Source organism: Prionailurus viverrinus, chromosome X (genome assembly GCF_022837055.1).
Source record: "Prionailurus viverrinus isolate Anna chromosome X, UM_Priviv_1.0, whole genome shotgun sequence".
Taxonomy (NCBI): domain Eukaryota; kingdom Metazoa; phylum Chordata; class Mammalia; order Carnivora; family Felidae; genus Prionailurus; species Prionailurus viverrinus.
In genome coordinates, this window is record NC_062579.1 from 25,572,450 (window position 1) to 25,591,121 (window position 18,672).

At 36.3% G+C, this 18,672-nt stretch overlaps 1 protein-coding gene across 1 annotated transcript in view; it reads right to left on the reverse strand.

Moving 5' to 3' along the window:
- Window positions 1-11,826, reverse strand: part of DMD (dystrophin) — a 2,022,811-nt gene extending 2,010,985 nt beyond the window's left edge. Inside the window, exon 1 of the mRNA XM_047843142.1 lies at window positions 11,582-11,826. Within this exon, the coding sequence (XP_047699098.1) occupies window positions 11,582-11,612 (31 nt within the window). The 5' untranslated portion in view covers window positions 11,613-11,826. The remainder of the gene's footprint in view (window positions 1-11,581) is intronic.
- Between the last annotated feature and the right edge of the window lie 6,846 nt (window positions 11,827-18,672).

Below are 18,672 nucleotides of genomic sequence, written 5' to 3' on the forward strand. Positions count from 1 at the left end.
GTGGAATCAAGGAAGAATATCTTAGGTGTGAAAGAAGCAGTTGACAGTGAGAAGTGCCATTGAGAGTCCACAAAGGTTAATGAAGGAAGGAACAAAAATATCTGGTTGGAATCCAGTAAAACAAAACAAAACCAAGAACCCAAAGACCGGAGTAAAATGGAGTATGGGAAATCAGAAAAGAGACTAAAACCCAATGACGAAATACACATCTTCATTTGACATGAACAGACATTTCTCCAAAGAAGACATACAAATGGCTAACAGATACTCAACATCACTCATCATCAGGAAAATATAAATCAGAGATACCACCTCACACCTGTCAAAATGGCTAAAATGAGCAACTCAGGAAACAACAGACATTGGTGAGAAAGTGCAGAAAGGGGAACCCTCTTACACTGCTGGTAGGAATGCAAACTGGTGCATCCACTCTGGAAAAAAGTATGGAGAATCCCCCCAAAAGTAAAGAATAGAACTACCTTATGACCCAGCAATTACACTACTAGGTATTTATCCAGAGGATACAAAAATACTGATTTGAAGGGACATATGCACCTCAATGTCTATAGCAGCATTATCAACAATAGCCAAAGTATGGAAAGAGCCCAAAACTCCATCGACAGATGGACAGACAAAGAAGATATGGTATATATATTCAATGGACTATTACTCAGCCATCAAAAAGAATGAAGTCTTGCCATTTGCAATGATGTGGAGGGAACAAGAGTATATTATGCTAAGCGAAATTAAGTCAGAGAAGAGCAAATAACATATGATATCACACATATGTGGAATTTAAGAAAGAAGACAGATGACCACTGGGAAAAGACAAGAAAAACAAAATAAGAAAACACCGGAGAGGGAGGCAAACCATAAAAGACTCTTAACTACAGAGAACAAATTGAAGGCTGCAGGAGGAGAGGTAGATGGGGGATGGAGTAAATAGCATTAAGGAGGGCACTTGTGATGAGCACTGGGTGTTGTAGGTAAGTGATGAATTACTGAATTCTATTCCTGAAACTAAACACACACACACACACACACACACACACACACACACAAATATTCATTGTACACATTAAGCTTCGACCAGAACTAAAGTGCTTTTGTTGTCATATGAAACGCAATCAAATTATAATTATTATAACATGTTCATATATGTAAATGGCTGTAATTACAAAGTACTACACACCAATTCTCTTTTTCAAAAATACTTCTGTGCCTGGTTCTGGAAAAACAATGGTGACAAAACCAATTGAGTTATGTGGGTTCATGGAACTTACCACATACTCTGAGTGATGATCCCTGAATAGTAAACACACACACACACACACACACACACACACACACACGAATATGTATACATATATATGTATGAGGTAGGTTCTGGACAAAGAGAAAAGCCTATCCAAAAGCCTTATGGTGGAAAGAAGTGGGGTCTATTCAAGGAATAGAAAGAAAAATAGTAAAGTGGTAAGGAAAGGGAAGTATTACAGGAGATGGGACAGGAGAGGAAGACAGTGTCTGGATCTTGTTTTATTTTGTTTTGCTTTCCTAGCAACGAGCTGAAGCTACTAAAGTGACTGAATGTGCACTAATACTGTCAAACTGAGATGAATGGATGGATTTTAGAGAATAGATTAGAGGGAATGGGGAAGAGGCAATGCAAAGAACCAGAATGGATACTGCTGCCATATTCCTAGGAAGTGAAAGCTACTTGGGCTAGACTAATGGTAGAGGAGATGAAAAGAAGTGGCTCAAAGGAGACTAGGGAGATAAAACCCAAGTAATCAATGGTTTAGACACAAGTGGTTGAGAGGTAAGAGTTTCAAGGATATAATAGGTTTCAAGAGCTTGTCAAACTGCAATGGTAGCACATCCAGTGATAAAGTGAACAATGGGAAAAGATTACGTTTTACTGACAAAAAGTTTTGTTTGGGGCACATAGAGGTGACTTTGTCACATACAAACGGAGATGCCAACGAGGCAGGTGAAATTGCAGTTCTCGAAGTTACTCGAGAAATCTGAGCTTGAGGTATATATAACTTGGTTAGTTATCTGCACATACGTGTTAGTAAGTCAAGGGCGTGGGTGCAATGACCAAGGAAGGGATTACAGACAGAGAAGACACTCACGCTGAGAGTGAGCCCTGAGAAATCCTAATACTTAAAGGCTGAGTACAGAGAATTAGCCTGTAAAGTAGACTGAACAGAAATACCCAAAGAAATGGGAAAGAAACCAGGAGAGTGGAACACACAGAGCTCAAGGACACACAACATTTTTAAAAAGGGAGAAAATGGCCAATGATGGAACTGCTATGAGCTCAAGAAAGCAGATGGAAATTTTCTCAATTGGTTTTAATGACATGACATTCTGTATTTCACCAGAACTACATCGACTGCAGTTTGAAAAAAAATAACACGATCATAAAATTGTAAGGAAAAATATCAATATCTAGTCCAACTGATGGATATAAAGAATACAAAGGTAGTATTTTGGGTTTTTTTTGCATTTATCACTTTGTGATTGTATGATAATCTTCAGAAAATGGGTAAGTGGGACTATCAAAAATCCACTAATAATAGTTACCTGTAATGTTTAATATTGAAATTAAAGGACTAATAGCTCCTTAAGGAATAAATAACAGGGTTTTTTTTGTTGTTTTTCCAACTGTGTTGTAGTGTTTAAGTTTTCTGAGTGGCAGCATTGTTTTCAGTTGTGCTTTAACAGTACTTATTGATTTTATAGGTAATAGTCAAGCCAAACACTTTTGTATGCAAACCATTTAATTTCTAGACTGTGTGGTGTGTGTGTGTGTGTGTGTGTGTGTGTGTGTGTGTGTATGTGTGTGTGTGTGAGAGAGAGAGAGAGAGAGAGAGAGAGAGAGAGATATCTATTCATACCACTAATATTGAATAGTGCTATGCACACACAAGGTACTGTCAATAACTGTTCATGTAGGATAGATTAATGCCTCATTAGTCCTTGTCTATGCATCACCACTCCTTCTACTCATTCTCTAATTCACATCTCCATATGCCCATACTCTAAGGACTATTTATAGAGATAGATTTAGTGAAAACCTCCATAATCACATCATCCACAAGTAATCATTTATGGCTAAGTTGTACCATGATTTGTAACTCTCTTGACATATTACAGTAGTTGTATTTATATGCATGTGTGTGTTGAGTGTGTACATGTGTGCACATACAGAGGTATAATCTCAAAGAAGTCATACATATTATAGCAGGTGTTCACCAATGTTTAGCTATAAGTAAAAACCTAATAGTAAAAAAATTGTTCAATACCATATTAATATTCCATCTAGTCCTACTTCACCCACAGCTAAGTGGTAAGTACATTACACTCATCCATGACTAAATTTCAATTACTTGACTGCCTTGTATCTCTTCAGTACAATTCTAGTTTTATTTAAACTGAATTGTCAATGTTTTCTAAGTATTTTTACCATTTTTCCAGATTTAAGAATAATCAATTTTACTAATGGTTCTCAAGAAATTTTAGACATTTCTCCAATAAGCATCTATATTAACTAAAATAGCATTAAATAAAGTGCAAACTTACCTTGTCATATCTGTGCAATTCTGTATTCTCTAAAGGATGATTTTTCATATTGCTTAACAACTCTGACTGAGCAATTGAAATTCAGACTATGATAAATGTTTTACACTGAAGTCTCATTTCATTATACAGCAGTCAGTTGAAATGGGGTTTCCGAAGAAGGTATTTTTAGGAAGTGCAGAGTACAGGAAAAAGCTGAATACATTACACAATTTAAATATTTATTGAAGCTTTTCTACTAAGGCAACATTTTGGTGCTATCTCACAGAAATAGCAATCTGGGAAAGAAAATTAGGGGTAAATAGATAGCAGACACTGTGGAAACCAAGACACCTGGTGTTTCAAGTGAGATCCTCATTCATAAAGTCATTAAATGGGAGATTGAAAGAACACTCCTCTTTACTGAAATATTAGTTTCCTTAGGATTTTATCATTCTACCTAGATGCTTCTTTGATAATTTTTTGCCATGCTCTTGTCTTCCATCTTGAATTCCTGTCCTCCTTCTCACACTCCATGATCTTTCTAGTTGGTCTCATCCATCCTACATAGCTCATACATCAAATCCTCAATAGTGACTTTGTTTCTAGGCTCACAGTCCCTATCTACAGTACACATACTCTTCATAAAAAATTCAACACCCACATCCCCAATCCTTCCCATCATTTCAGCTTTCCTCCAAGTCTTGTAAATGGCACCCTTATCCACCCAGTTCTACATGCCATGGAAGACAACACACCCAATTCAACACCAATTCCTATTTACTCTATCTCGTAACTAAATCTTGGACAAATCCACTTCTATCAACTCTACTGTCACCATTTTCGTCACCACCACCTTCTGCCTCTGCAGAAGCTACCAGATTGATAGCCCCTCATCTACTTTTAACACCCCTAATCCCTTCTTCACCGAACAGAGTGATATCAAGGAGAAAAGCTCCACAAATATGTTCCTATCACTGCCTTACCTGAAATGGTAAAACGCTGTCCAATGATCTTATTATGAAGAAAAAATATCATCCCCATGGGCTCTAAGGCTCTGAGTGATCAGACCCCAGCTCACCATTTCAGCACCATGTGTGTTCCAAACTTGCCCTGACTTACTATACTCAAGGAAAATTCACCTTCTTTTAGTTCTTTCACACCAAGTTGTATCTTCACATACGTTGTTCCCTCAGAATGTAAACATTTTTCCTCCCCCTTTTCCCCTTTGACCACTTATCCCAATCCCATTCTTCTTTGTGTTACTCTGAATGTAATTTATCCTAGGAATCTCTCCCCAACTTAATACCAGTGTACATCTCACTATTATATATTCTTATAACAACGTGTGCCTTATTCTCCAGTGCTTATCACAAATGCAATCTAAATAGTGTATCTATAGATACAGATATATTCTCTAATTCTAATCTCAGTAACTTCACTTGTTTAGAACACTATCTCCAGACAACAGCACAGTACCAGGCACAAAGTAGGCTCTCAATACATATTAGTTGCATGAATAAATGGATGAGAAACAAACCTTTACTTCTTTACACAATGGTCACCCAAACCCAATACAATACAAACTTTGCAGAGTCGCTTCTTTTGATACTTTTATTTCTGATTTTGAGAGCAACTCTGTTTCCAGGCATTTAAAGTAAAACACTGCAAAATCCACAGGCTTGAGCGCAGTGAACTCTGTGCTAACACTTGGTGCTCTCTGACATAGCCCATTAGAGATGGGGTGTGTACACCTAATCCAAAGGAATCCTCTAGCTCTTCAGCAGCTGTTCACATGGCTCCTGACCTGCCCTTTGGGCTCTACTAAAACAGGATTCCCCAGCTGTCTGAGCTTCCAGTAAGCTCTTTCAGTTAACCAGCTACAAGCCAACATTGCTTGTATCTGGTTGCATTCTCTCAACCTGGATTTTCCCTTTTCCTTCCAAGTTGTTTTCCAACAGATGGGAAAGATTGAGATTTACCACTTCCATGGACAGTTTTGTAAGTTCTTCAGACCTTTTGATAACATTATTTCTAATACTGCTCCCCCCAAAACATGAGTGTAAAAAGGAATTACTCAACTTGCCTCTGATGAAAATACAGTTCTGATTGTGTGACTTTTCTCTTTATGTCTTTAGTTTGACCTCATACAGTTTCTGAGGCAAAAGACCTGTACTTGTAACAGTGTGCTGACTCCCATGCCCTTTCACTCAGCCCTTAGTTCAGACTAAGGTAGTACTGCTGCTGTAATCTGATAAAGGAGCAGACAAGTGGTGTGCAAATAAAGACGGGTGCCAAGAATGAGCAAAAAGCCACTGATGTTTATGCCCTTTTATAGTCCTGATTCAATGACAGTCTTAGCCAAAAACAGAGTGGGGGGGGCAGCAATTTAAAACAAAACAAAGCAAAAGCCAAGGAGAGGGTGACAACATTAAAAGGATAACTCCTTCATTTTCCCATAATTGGACACAGGAGATTACGATGCTAATTGTGCTCAATACTGGTCTTCTTAAAACATAAGTTATTTCACAGTGGTAGAGACAGACTACATTTAACAGGTGAAAGTAGACTTGCAAAATATTTTACATTATGTTGGTATATATAAATTCCTTGCTGGTTGCAATGCCAATTAATGGGTTGAGTATTTATTAAATATAAACTAAAAGCATGACAATTCAAACATGTATTTTTGTAAAGTTTCTTTAAAATCATGTTAACCCTATTTAAAACCCATTTAATTATCAACATTTTTTACTTTATTACATGGATAAGCATTGGCTTTTATCATGCAGTTTAATATTCCTCCTATTCATTAAAACAACCAAATTACCTACTAAAATTACCTACTAAAATAAACCAAAATAAGCAAAAATAGGAGCAAAGCTCTTCTTCAGATTCTTGAACAGTAACATAAGACTAAATGTTTTTAACTAACCTTAGACATATTCAGATTTCAAAACTGATGTATAAAAGATCAATTTTCCAACATTTTAGACTAAAAGCATATTAACTTAAAATTATACGGAATAAAAATTTTGAATTGGAAGTTCTGGAAGAGTCATTTACGAACAACAAATACAACAGCAGCATCAACATTTTACCAGCAGAGCAAAAAAATGACAGTTCCATTCCAGTTAAAGGATAATTGTCAATTTGCCCCCACCTTCCATTACTGAAGAATGGCGTACATAAAAACAAAGCAAAAGTAAGGCACTGAGGCAGAAGGCAAAAGATAATAAAGGAGACAGGGAAGAAACTGATTTCTAATCTCAATCCAGACTGCTAGGAACATTTTTTTTTCCCTCAGGTCTTAATATCATTACCTATACGATGCAAAATCCCTCCAGGGAATGTAAGGCTCGAGAAAAACGCCCTATGTGTTCTTTCACCTATTATAATTCCCAGGTATTTTGAACACGTGATACAGGAATAACGTAAGATTGAGCAAAGATTTGAACAGACATTGTTTTTTAAAATAGCAGGCTAAGTAGGGGTGCCTGTGTGGCTCAGTCAGTTAAGGGTCGGACTTCAGCTGAGGTCATGATCTCATGGTTTGTGAGTTCAAGTCCCACTTTGGGCTCTATGCTGCAGCTTAGAGCCTGGAGCCTGCTTGGAGTTCTTTGTCTCCCTCTCTCCCTGACCTTCCCTCACTTCCACTTTTATCTCTCTTTCTCTCAAAAAATAAACAAACATTAAATAAAAATGGCAGCCTAAGTAGAAGGCTTGAGCAATGCCAGAGCGGGTATTCCCTTTTGGATTTGCTAATGCTCATGTGCAACAAGTTGTGCTGCCTTAAGATGAGGACTCTTTTAAGCATGAGCAAGCAGGGCCATTTTCTTCTCTTCATTCTCATCCTGCCTGCTTCCTATTAAGAACTGTGGCTGAGAAATTTAAGATACCTGCTAACACCAGAGCCAAGATTTTTGTGCCCCCCTCCCCTGCCCCATAATTATGGTGGCAATGTTGAATGGAGAAAGAGAGAGACCACGATGTCCCTGAGAATTACTGTTCCTGAATCGCTGGAGAGACACCTGGTTTTAAAAAGGTACCTGCACAATTCTATTATGCTGTTATATATGGCAAAAATCAGCTCTTTATACTACAAATGCCAGAAAAAAGTAAACCAAATCATTTTAGCTGTTCCTCTTCTAACTATAATTTGCATAAGAGTGATTCACAAAGAGCAGGGCTACTGTCCCCTTCAAGACAGGATATGAAAATCTATAAAATACATATTCACTTTTAATATTAACTAGAGGGAACATGAAACTTTACAAAGAAAAACATTTTAAGAAAACCTCTACATGTGACTTAAGTAGACAAACCCTTCCAAAATTGGTGAAATAATTATTCACGCACACTGCCAATTTAACTTTCATATCTGTATGTAAATTAAACTGCAGAGCTCCAAATATGTGTTATGAATATTACTGTGTCAATATTGTACAGAGTGCAACTCCAAGAAGTTTAACTAAGACATGTGTTTAAGTAAGGCCAAAGGTGAAGACCGCAGGTGTTTGTTGGCCTGTTTGTGGTATCAAGCTTGGTTGGCTGCATGGTGCATGCTCCCCGAAGAGAAACATTTTCATGAAATTCTGCTATGGAACTTGGTTGCATTTAATAATGATCATTAAAAAAAGTCTCTTCATTTCCCATACCGCAGCCCACAACCCTCCCAACAAAATGTTCCATTATGAGCCAAGTGCCTTGATAACACAACACACATCTCCTAGGACTAGAGCAAGACTTTGTGAGAAAGAAAACCACAGCCTCCCTCTGAATCCAATCAAAACCTGAATGTGCTTTATGAAAATAAACCAAGGTCATCGTTATTCTTCCCATCGTGATTTGGCTTGCCTTCAAATTACATACTCTGTATATGTGAAATAACTGTACCGCCTCCATTAACTGAGTTTGCCATCATTTTAATCAATGTATCTTTTCAGAACGAAAGGGAGAAATGTCAAATTGCGACCGTTATACATTCTTCTAACTCTCTGATCTGCATTAAATAAAAGCCGGTCTTTGAGAAGTAACGCGGGCCTTAAAGAAATATAATTGGCATCAACTGCATTTTAAAATGTAACTGGGAAAAGATTCAACAACAACAAATCTCTTCATATGGAGGTGGTTTCCCACGAAGCTTCTGAAGGTTAAGCCTTGAGGCCCATCACTTTATGCGGGCTCTTCCCAAGGTCCTACCTGATTTTGTATGCATAATTTTGTATTATTTTTCTTAAAAGACCCTGCTCCCTCAAATTATAAACTCCCAGGCCCTTTAAAACCTAAGTTGGTGTCTTCCTTCATGGTTCATTATATTTTGTCAGAGGACAATTTGTCAATTTCTTACAAAATGACAGGTGTCTAGAAAATGAACAACATGAACAGAAAATTCTCTTCAAAGAAAGGTTAATTTCCAATGACTCTTCAATGGCTTTAGTACTCTGTGATTTAAATGTGTATGCATGCATTTATATAAACATATATACTCACACCAAAATACCATGTTTCCTGTATTTGCAATGGAAGAAAAATAGTTTAATAAAAACATGATAAATCATTTTTAATAAGTTAGATATTACAGTAGAAGGTGGAAAGGACAGGAAAGTTTGGGAAATCGCTTTTATTCTCGTGGTAAAGCCATGATGAAACATAGTAAAATAGAGATTTTAAAAACCCTGACTTTTCGAAGACAACGAAGATTTAAATCTCTTTTATTAAACCACACAAGTGGTTAAGAACTTGACAATTTGTTTCTCATGTAACAAATGACTTGAACTACAAGGATTTCAAATGAATCCTTCAGAACTAAAGAGGAAACTCTATTAATATCTCTGTCCAAATTATGAATTTATATTTCAGTACTGTCTAGCTGGGGTAGTGTCAACCAATACATTTTTTTCCCTTAAATAACCTGAATTTGCACAAAGGACATGGTAATCGTCAAGTTTACAGTAACTACGACATGACATTCTCTATTGCACCGTCAATAATGTTATGCCATGTGAAAGACACAGAAAACTTCTTATTCGGTTAAAATATATATTATCTATGTAGATCAGCAATGTCTCTTTCACAGTTAAGATGCCTTTAGAAGACTCTGCAAATAAAATCATTCTAAAAGATGATTTTATTAGACCTCAAGATAATTTATATTCTTTAAAAACTTCCAATGAAATGTATAGTTGCAATAAATGATTTGAGTAACTCTTTGCAATGCAATATTTGAGCAGTTCTAAAAGTAAACAATATTTATGTTAATAATACACTGATCTTCTGGCAACGACTTTCATTAAAAACAAACCACATGTACTCTTTTCAGTTTTTCAAACTATGGCAATTTAAAAGAAACACACATTCAAATGTCAATACATTCAAACAGAAGTGTATCAGGTGGTAAAAGTTAACGTGTAATAGAACTGTGTGAATCTCTTCATATTCTCTTCACAAACCCACTGTCATGCAGCCTAAGTATTACCTGATAGCTTTAAAATGTACTTTAATCAAGTCCTACAAAACTTGTCCCCAAAAGGTTAGCTTTCCTCAAATTCTGTAAGAATTTAAAGCTGCTTCAATATCCATGCCAAAGCAGAGACTCCCTTTACCCTTACTTCATTCCAGAGTTGCAGCTTTGCTATTTTTCCAAAATCACTCTATAAACTGGTTTATGGTTTTCAGTGTATAGGTCTATCAATTGATCAATCAATATGTGTGTACTGCAAAGAATATATGCTGTTGTATTTTTGTAATATTGGTAAATGGAATAGTTTTTCAACCAGAAAGCAGTTCTGAGGCTCACCAAATAAGTTCATAAAATTAGGAAATTTCATTAAAACACGTTTACTATAAAATCTGGTAGCACCTAATGTCAATCAGTAAGTGCCCAATGTTTTTTTTTTCCACCCACAGTTTTTTCTGAGGCCAAAGTTCTGTTCTGAACTTTGAACATAAGTTTTCAAGAATTACTTAATTGGAGAGGTTTACTTTATCATTGTTAATTATAGGCATCACCATCAAATCTGTTTCAGAATGGTTATAATCCACCAAAGGCGGGGGGGGGGCGGGGAGAAAATCCCCTCCATCCATCTCTTTGGGACACTCTGTATTCCTCATATATTATTTTTATATATTATTTTTGCTATTGTGCCACAGTCAATTTTTAACTTTTTCATTAGTCATCATGACTTTCTTAAAATAAACAAAATAGATCTGCTTTATATAAAAGCCAAACTAAAAAGACTAACTGAAAAGTTAGGTCATACTAGATATAAAAAAACACGGTGAGCTTAGTGTGAAATAATTAGAAGTCTCTCATGCTTTTATGTTGTATTCTTGACAAAAGTGCCTGGTCACTTGCCAACAGAGATCGTATCATTATTTGAAGGAATTTTCATGATACGCTACAGAACATAACATTCACAATGCTAAATATAATATGAGAAAAGAACTTTTAAATTAAATATTTATCAATCCTTTTCTCTGCCTCCATTTATCCATTACAATTCATTTTGTTTTCAATTTTTCCCCCAAGATGTGTTACATAGAATTTTTCTGACCTTGGGGTCTCCATGCGTTATTCCTATACCACAATTAGTTCATTGAGAAGATATGGTAGGTCACTGACCCACATGTAACCATTACTGAATAGAGAAGTGTCAAATAATCAAGATAATAACTCAGATATACAAACTATTTCACAGCAATTAAAATAGTTTGCTACAAGTACTCCAGGCCAATTACCCATATTCTATTCCTTTAGTGGTTTCTTGACTAAGAAATACCTGCTTGATTGTATTTGCAAAGAAAACACTTTAAGCTCTACTTTTCTCCTGAAAAGTTTTCCCAATGTGAAACATGTACACCTGCACACATATATGTGTACATTACAGAGAAGATAACATTTATGCTTATTCACAGACCACTATAATACTTTAAAATCAATCTGCCTAATCAGTGCGCTTGCCACAAATTGTAAGTTATGCCATGGGGAAAATATTTTCAATTACTTTGTACTTACAACACTCGTCTACTTCTTCCCACCAAAGCATTTGGGGAAAAAAAAAAGTATCTATCACCGCAGCAAAAAATATCTTGGTAAATTTGCTCCCAACTTAGGTGCTCCGATAGGTTTAGGAATGATGAGAAATCAACCAACTTCAGCAGCCTTTTAAAAAATAACAATTCAGTTTTTCCTATTCGTTTTTCTCTGAAGCCAAATGCCTCCAAGATCAGAGTCCTGTAAGGGGAAAGTGAGTGATCCCAACACTGAGTGAGTCAACCGAGTAACTGATGCCAGGATTCTGTAGAGGCCCCTGGATATTTCAAATTCCAGGACCTGCGCACAAGCAAGCGACCCGCCTTCTCTCTCAAGTTGGTTTCCCATAATAGGACTGCCCATGGTCACTACAAATAAGGTTGTGCTGCGAGCATGGCAAAGCCCTGTGAAGTCAAATAATGTTCAAGTGTGATCTGATTAATATCCAAACAAGAACAGCACAGTGGACACAGTATTTGCTCTCAAAGGCTTCTAAACATAAAAACTCTTCAGACAAAACTACAACACTTTCTGTAACTTCTATACACATTTCTAAAATAAGAGAGCAGAAAATCCTAATCCAGAAAAGACTTTTAAATGCCTTTCCTGCTTTTCCCATTTCAACAACGCAAAAATTTCACTCTACTGAACAAAAAGAAATGCCCAGAATAATCTCTGCATTCATTATGTATCCACTGTCTATGAAACTTAATTTCTACCCTGGAGATCTTGTCAGAAGTCATGTATTGATGATGCCAACAGTCTGTAAGAAAAGCAGCAGCAGAATGTAGCAGCTGAGCTCTGAAGGCAGAATGTGTATAGCTCTCAGGGGACAAGGTTTATTCTAAAATACAGAATACTCTTATAATTGAATCAAGAAATCTTCCTAAAATGCTAAATTCCCGCAGTACCTTAAGATAAAACTTTACTAACAAATCACTCTTTCTTCAGTTTCTTTGGTGGCAATTATTGAAATACCATTCTCTTAGACACTGGGTTCAATATCAGTTACTTAATGGTTCGCGAAAAGAAGTTTTCTCTATTAAATGGACACAGTTTTAATAGGCGACTCGGCATGTTTGTAAATGATTCTTTGCCAGTAGAAGACTTCTTTCTTATTTTTAATGCAACAGGCCAACCCATTTTTTATAAGAAACACTGGTTTAACTTTTTAGAAAGTTATTTGTTTTCTAATAATACTCTGAACTAAAATCATTTCACTATTTTTATAATACCGTTTGTTGAAGTGACAGACTCATTTTTCTATGTCAAGCATTCCAATGCTTGGCAGAAAAATAAATTATAGATAAAAATAGAAAAAAAAACCCTGGCATACTGAATCAGAGTATGATGTTTACCTTAATAGTTACACATTTCCTATTTTAGAATATCATTATCATAATATCACCATTCCTGACAACAAAATCAATAGGAAATAAAGCACAGGGCTTAATTTGTAGGTAATTGTACTTAAGTTACTATTATCCAAAATATATTTACAATATTCTCTGTAAGTCATCTCATTTCCTCTTCTTAGTGTGGTCATCTAAATATGTGTATATGCAACAATTTCATAAAACAAAATTAAAATGGTTTTTGACCAACATGGAACCAAGTCTGCATTTTACCAAGTGTTGTTCTGTGCTATTGGGTACAATATCACCCTGAATGTAAGTTCCTTTACAACTTGTACTGTGAGTTTTCTAAGGATATAGATCCAATTAAGCCAAGGCATATGGACAGTTCATCATATAAACTGTGGTCCATGAAGCATCAGCATCACACGGGAAACTTTCTGGAAATGCTATACACCTGAGATCTGAGAAATAAACACTCCGGGAGGAGGACCTAGTACTGTTTTACAGGTGATTCTAATGCATAGCCAATTGTGAAAAACCATGAAGTGTATGTTTCTAAAAATAAGTATGGCTCCAAATATACCAAAATCCTGTCTTGGTTAATACTGACTACACAAAAAAGCAGTAGCTTTGAAGGCTTTCAGGTACATCTTAACGGTCTTTTAGTGTTAGTCAAGAATCAGAACTTACTGGGCACCTGTAAGAAATTCTACATTAATGTGAAATAGACATACTTCCTTTAAGATTTTAAAATCTAGGTGAGAAGATCTATTTAACTCAGAAAGCCAAAAGGTACATAAAATGCAATGTAGTCCAAACAGAGTGAATTCTAATTCAACCTTGTTCTATTTTCCTGTGGTCCTCACTTACTTACCTTTTTCATTTAGTCCTCATGATAACTACATTGGCAAGGTCTTAGGAGCCCCATGACAAAGATGGCCGGTTAAAGCAACTTGCTCAAATTCCTACTGTTCATAATTGGCAGAATGGAGCTTTTTAAAATTTAACTTTTTATGTTGAGGTAATTACATATTCACAAAAAGGTTGCAAGGACAGTAAACAGGGATTCCATATACTCTGCATTCAGTGTCCTCAGTTACACTTTTTAAGACAAAATTAGAGGGAGGGAGAATATGAATATATTCGTGTGGAGCCCAAAGAGGGACTCAATCCCACGACCCTGGAATCATGACGTGAGCCGAAATCAAGAGTCAGATGCTCAACCGACTGAGCCACCCAAGTGCACCCTCAGTTACATTTAAGCAAACCATTATGCAATTTCAAAACCAGAAAACTGACATTAATATGTTTATATATTTCTGCCATGTTCTAATACTGTGGATTTGTGCAACCACAGCTTAAATCACAATATAGAACCTAAAGAATGGTTCCCTCACCACAAAGATCTCACTTCTGCTCTCCCTTTATAGTCCTACCAACAACCACTCTGTGATGCCATACCCCACAGCCTGGTATCTGCTGATTCATTCTCCATCACTGTAATTTCATCATTTCAACAATGTTACATAAGTGGAATCATTCAGTACATGATCTTTTTTAAAAAATTTAACATTTATTTTAAGAGACAGAGAGAAACAGAGCACGAGCAGGGAAGGGACAGAGAGAGGAGACACAGAATAGGGAGCAGGCTCCAGGCTCTGAATTGTCAGCACAGATCCCGACGCGGGGCTCAAACTCAAAAAGCGCAAGATCATGACCAGAGACAAAGTTGGACACTTAACCAAGTGAGCCACTGAGGCGCCCCCATGATATTTTGATAACAGCTTTTTTCACTTGGCATAATGTCCTAGGGATCCATTCAAGTTGTCACCAGCTTCCATAGCCTGCTTTCTTCTACTGTGAGTAGTAGTCCATGTTAATAACATACTATGGTTTAGTTACAATAAATGTATCATAGGAAATTTTGGTTATTTTTGGCTTGAGTTTACTACAAATAAAATTGCAAAACCATCATGTACATATTTTACATTTATCTGGGATTAATGCCCAGGAGTAAAGTTGTTGGTTCTATGCTACATGTTTACTTTTTTTTTTTAATGTTTATTTATTTTTGAGAGAGACAGAGACAGAATGCGAGTGGGTTGGGGCAGAGAGGGAGGCACAGGATCCGAAGCAGGCTCCAGGCTCCGAGCTGTCAGCACAGAGCCTGACGCGGGGCTCGAACTCACAAGCTGTGAGGTCATGACCTGAGCGAAGTCGGACGCTCAACCAACTGAGCCACCCAGGCGCCCCATATGTTTACTTTTTAAATAAACTGCCAAAACATTCTCCAGGGGGTCTGTACCATTTTACCTTTCTGCCAGCAATGTGAGTGATCCAGTTTCCCTGTATCCTATTCTCTGTATCATATTCTCTACATTCTCTGTACGGTATATGGTATCGTCAATTTTAGTTTTTTTAGTGTTAAGCAGGTAGAGATATATTATGGTGGTTTTAATTTGAATTGTCTGGTTAATGACATTGAACATCTTTTCTCATGCTTATTTGCCATCTGAATGTACTCTTCACCAAAATGACTGTTCATGTCTTCTGCTCACTTTCCAATTAGATACCTTTCTTTTTAACTGCTAAGTTTTGAGTGTTTTTCATATTTTTCGAGGTATGAGTACTTTGTTGGATACGTGATTTGCAAATAGTTTCTCCAAGTTGGTAGCTTATCTTTTCATCTTAACAGTGTCATTCCAAAGCAAACTTTTTGAACTTTTATTAAGTCCAATTCACTGCATTTTTTTTTCTTTTTATGGATGGTGCTTTTGGTATCAGGTCTAAAAACTATTCACCAAGCCTTAATTCATCAAGAGTTTCTATCTTTTTTTCCTTTTTCATCATTTTATATTTACATTTAAATCTGTGATTGAGTTCACTTGTGTATGAGGTGTGGGGTTTCTGAAGATTATTTTTTCTTATAGATTTCCAATTGCTCAAACAGTACAACAGCATTTGTTGAAAAGGCTATCCTTCCAATGAATAACGTTTGTACTTCTGTCCAGAACCAGTTGGGCCTATTTGTGGGGATCTATCTCTGGGATCTCACTTCTGTCCTACTGATGTGTTTGCCTATCTCGTTCCCAATACCACACTGCCTTAGTTAACTCTACCTCTGTAATATATGCCTAAGCATTAGAGTTATTCCTTCTACTTTATTACTCTTTTCCAAAACTGTTCTAGAAATTCTAGGTCCTGTGTGCTAGCTTACAAATTTTACAGTAGGCTTATCTACAAATAGATCTACAGATCAGAATTAAAAATACGATTTCTGGTATTGTGATGGGAATTGCTTTAAATAGATAAGTTTGGGGAGGTATGACATGTTAACCATGTTGAGTCTTTTAATCCATCAATCCATTACAAATATATTTGCAATATTCAGGCCATCCTTAATTTATATCATAACAGTGCTTTGTATTCTGACCGGATGGGTTTTTTTCACATTTCTAATATGCTTCTGAGAGTATTACTGTTATATATGTAGTTGCACAAAGAAAAAGAGCAGGGGTTGCTAAACGACACTTTCAGAAGAGGGTATTAAACAAACATATGTAACTCAACATGCACCATACATGTATGCTTTGAAAATTATATTAATATTTTTAAATGTTTATTTTTAAGACAGAGAGACAGAGTGTAAGTGGGGAAGGGTCAGAGAGAGAGGGAGACATAGAATCTGAAGCAGGTTCCAGGCTGTGAGCTGTCAGCACAGAGCCTGAGCCAGGGCTTGAACCCACAAATGTTGAGATCATGACCTGAGCCAATGTTGGACACTTAACCGAGCCACCCAGGCGCCCCAAAAATAATTTTAAATGATAAAGTTTTCATTGTTACACATGAATTAATACACATGGATTATTTCTTCAAGAATACAAAGCTTACTTTTATTACACTCATGGCCCACATAAGCATGTTTTTTAAATTAATCTTTTTAGTTTACAGATTTAAGATACATGCTATAAAAAAAATGAAGACTGGTCCTTGCTTATATTCTAGTTGTCAACCAGTAATTCCCATATCATAAAATGAGTGGAATATGAATTAGAGAGAACTGATTATGGTAGACTTCAAAGCAGATAAGAAGGGAATTCCTAAGAAACTGAAAACCCTAACAGCAGTGTTTTATACAAATTGGGAGGGGTCTGAGTCATTTTCCCTACTGATTCAATTATTTCACATAATTCTAAGTACTGTGATTAAACAGATCATCAGAGGATAAGTAAGCTAGGGGAAAAAACCAGGCTTAGTAGCTAACATATTTAAATAAAGCTGACAGATTTGTTGATTTGGGAAAAATAATTTCTAGGCCATTTCTGATTCTCTTACCCACAATGACCCATATTGGCCGAAAGGCTACACATTCTATTAAGACATGTATTTCTTAGGTGTTAAGAAAAAAAAAATCTCTGCAGATAAAGCCAAAGGAGAAATGTGCTAGGTATGCGTAGTTTATTATCACTGAACCCACACAAAAAAGGCAGATGAGGATTCAGGCAAATGGGGGCTTGTCCATATGAACAAAAAAGCTTGCTGAAATTTTATAGTCATTACATTAAAGCTATTGATGAATTTGGGGGAGAAGTGACATTTATTGTTATACTTCATAATCTATGAACACAGTATTATCTCAATTTATTTAGGTCTTTGTTTTATTTCAGGTCCTATATGTTTTGTTAGGTTCCCAAACATAACCCTCCCTCCCTCCTTCCCTCCCTCTCTCCCTTTTCTATTTTTTTTTTTTTTTGGAGTAACAGCAGAAAATTACATTTTCAATTTTAGTTTCCAGCAGTTCACTTTTTACATATAGAAATACAATTGGATTTTGTAGTTCATCTTATATCCCGAAATCTTGCTGAACTCATTATTTCTACGTGTACTTTTGTAGAATCCCTGGGATATTACACAGAGCCCCATCATAACATGTGTAAATAGAAATGATTTTTATGCTTTTATTTACTTTCTTGCAGTTTTGGGCTAGCTAGAACTTCCAGTACTATAAAGAGCAGACTGAAAGCAAACACCTTTGCCTTGATCCTACTAACAGGAAGAAAGCATTCAAATAGTTCAACGTTATTATGATGCTTGCTAGAGAATTTTTGTAGATGTTTGTGATCATGTTGAGGAAATCCTCCTGTATTCCTAGTTTCCTGAGAATTTCTACCATGAATGGGTGTTGAATTTTATCAAACCTTCTTCTTCTGCATCAATAACATGTGATTGTTTTTAGTTAATACAGTTCATCATATTCTGTTAGGGATTGTTGTCTCTATGTAGGAAGGATACTCTTCCGTAGCTTTTTTTTTGTTCTGTTCTGTGTTGGTCTGTTTGTGGTATCAGAGGACTTTTAGTGTCATAAATGAGTTTGGAAGTGTTGCCCCTTTTCTATTTTTTTTTTTAATTTTTTTTCAACGTTTTTTATTTATTTTTGGGACAGAGAGAGACAGAGCATGAACGGGGGAGGGGCAGAGAGAGAGGGAGACACAGAATCGGAAACAGGCTCCAGGCTCTGAGCCATCAGCCCAGAGCCCGATGCGGGGCTCGAACTCCCCGACCGCGAGATCGTGACCTTCTATTTTTATGGACATTGACAGTTCTTTTCTTTAATCACGTGAAAAATGGCATGCCATTTCCTTCTGGATTCTGTGGTTTCTCGTAAAAAATCCTGTCATTTGATTTTTTTTTTCCCTATACATAAAGTGTTCTTTG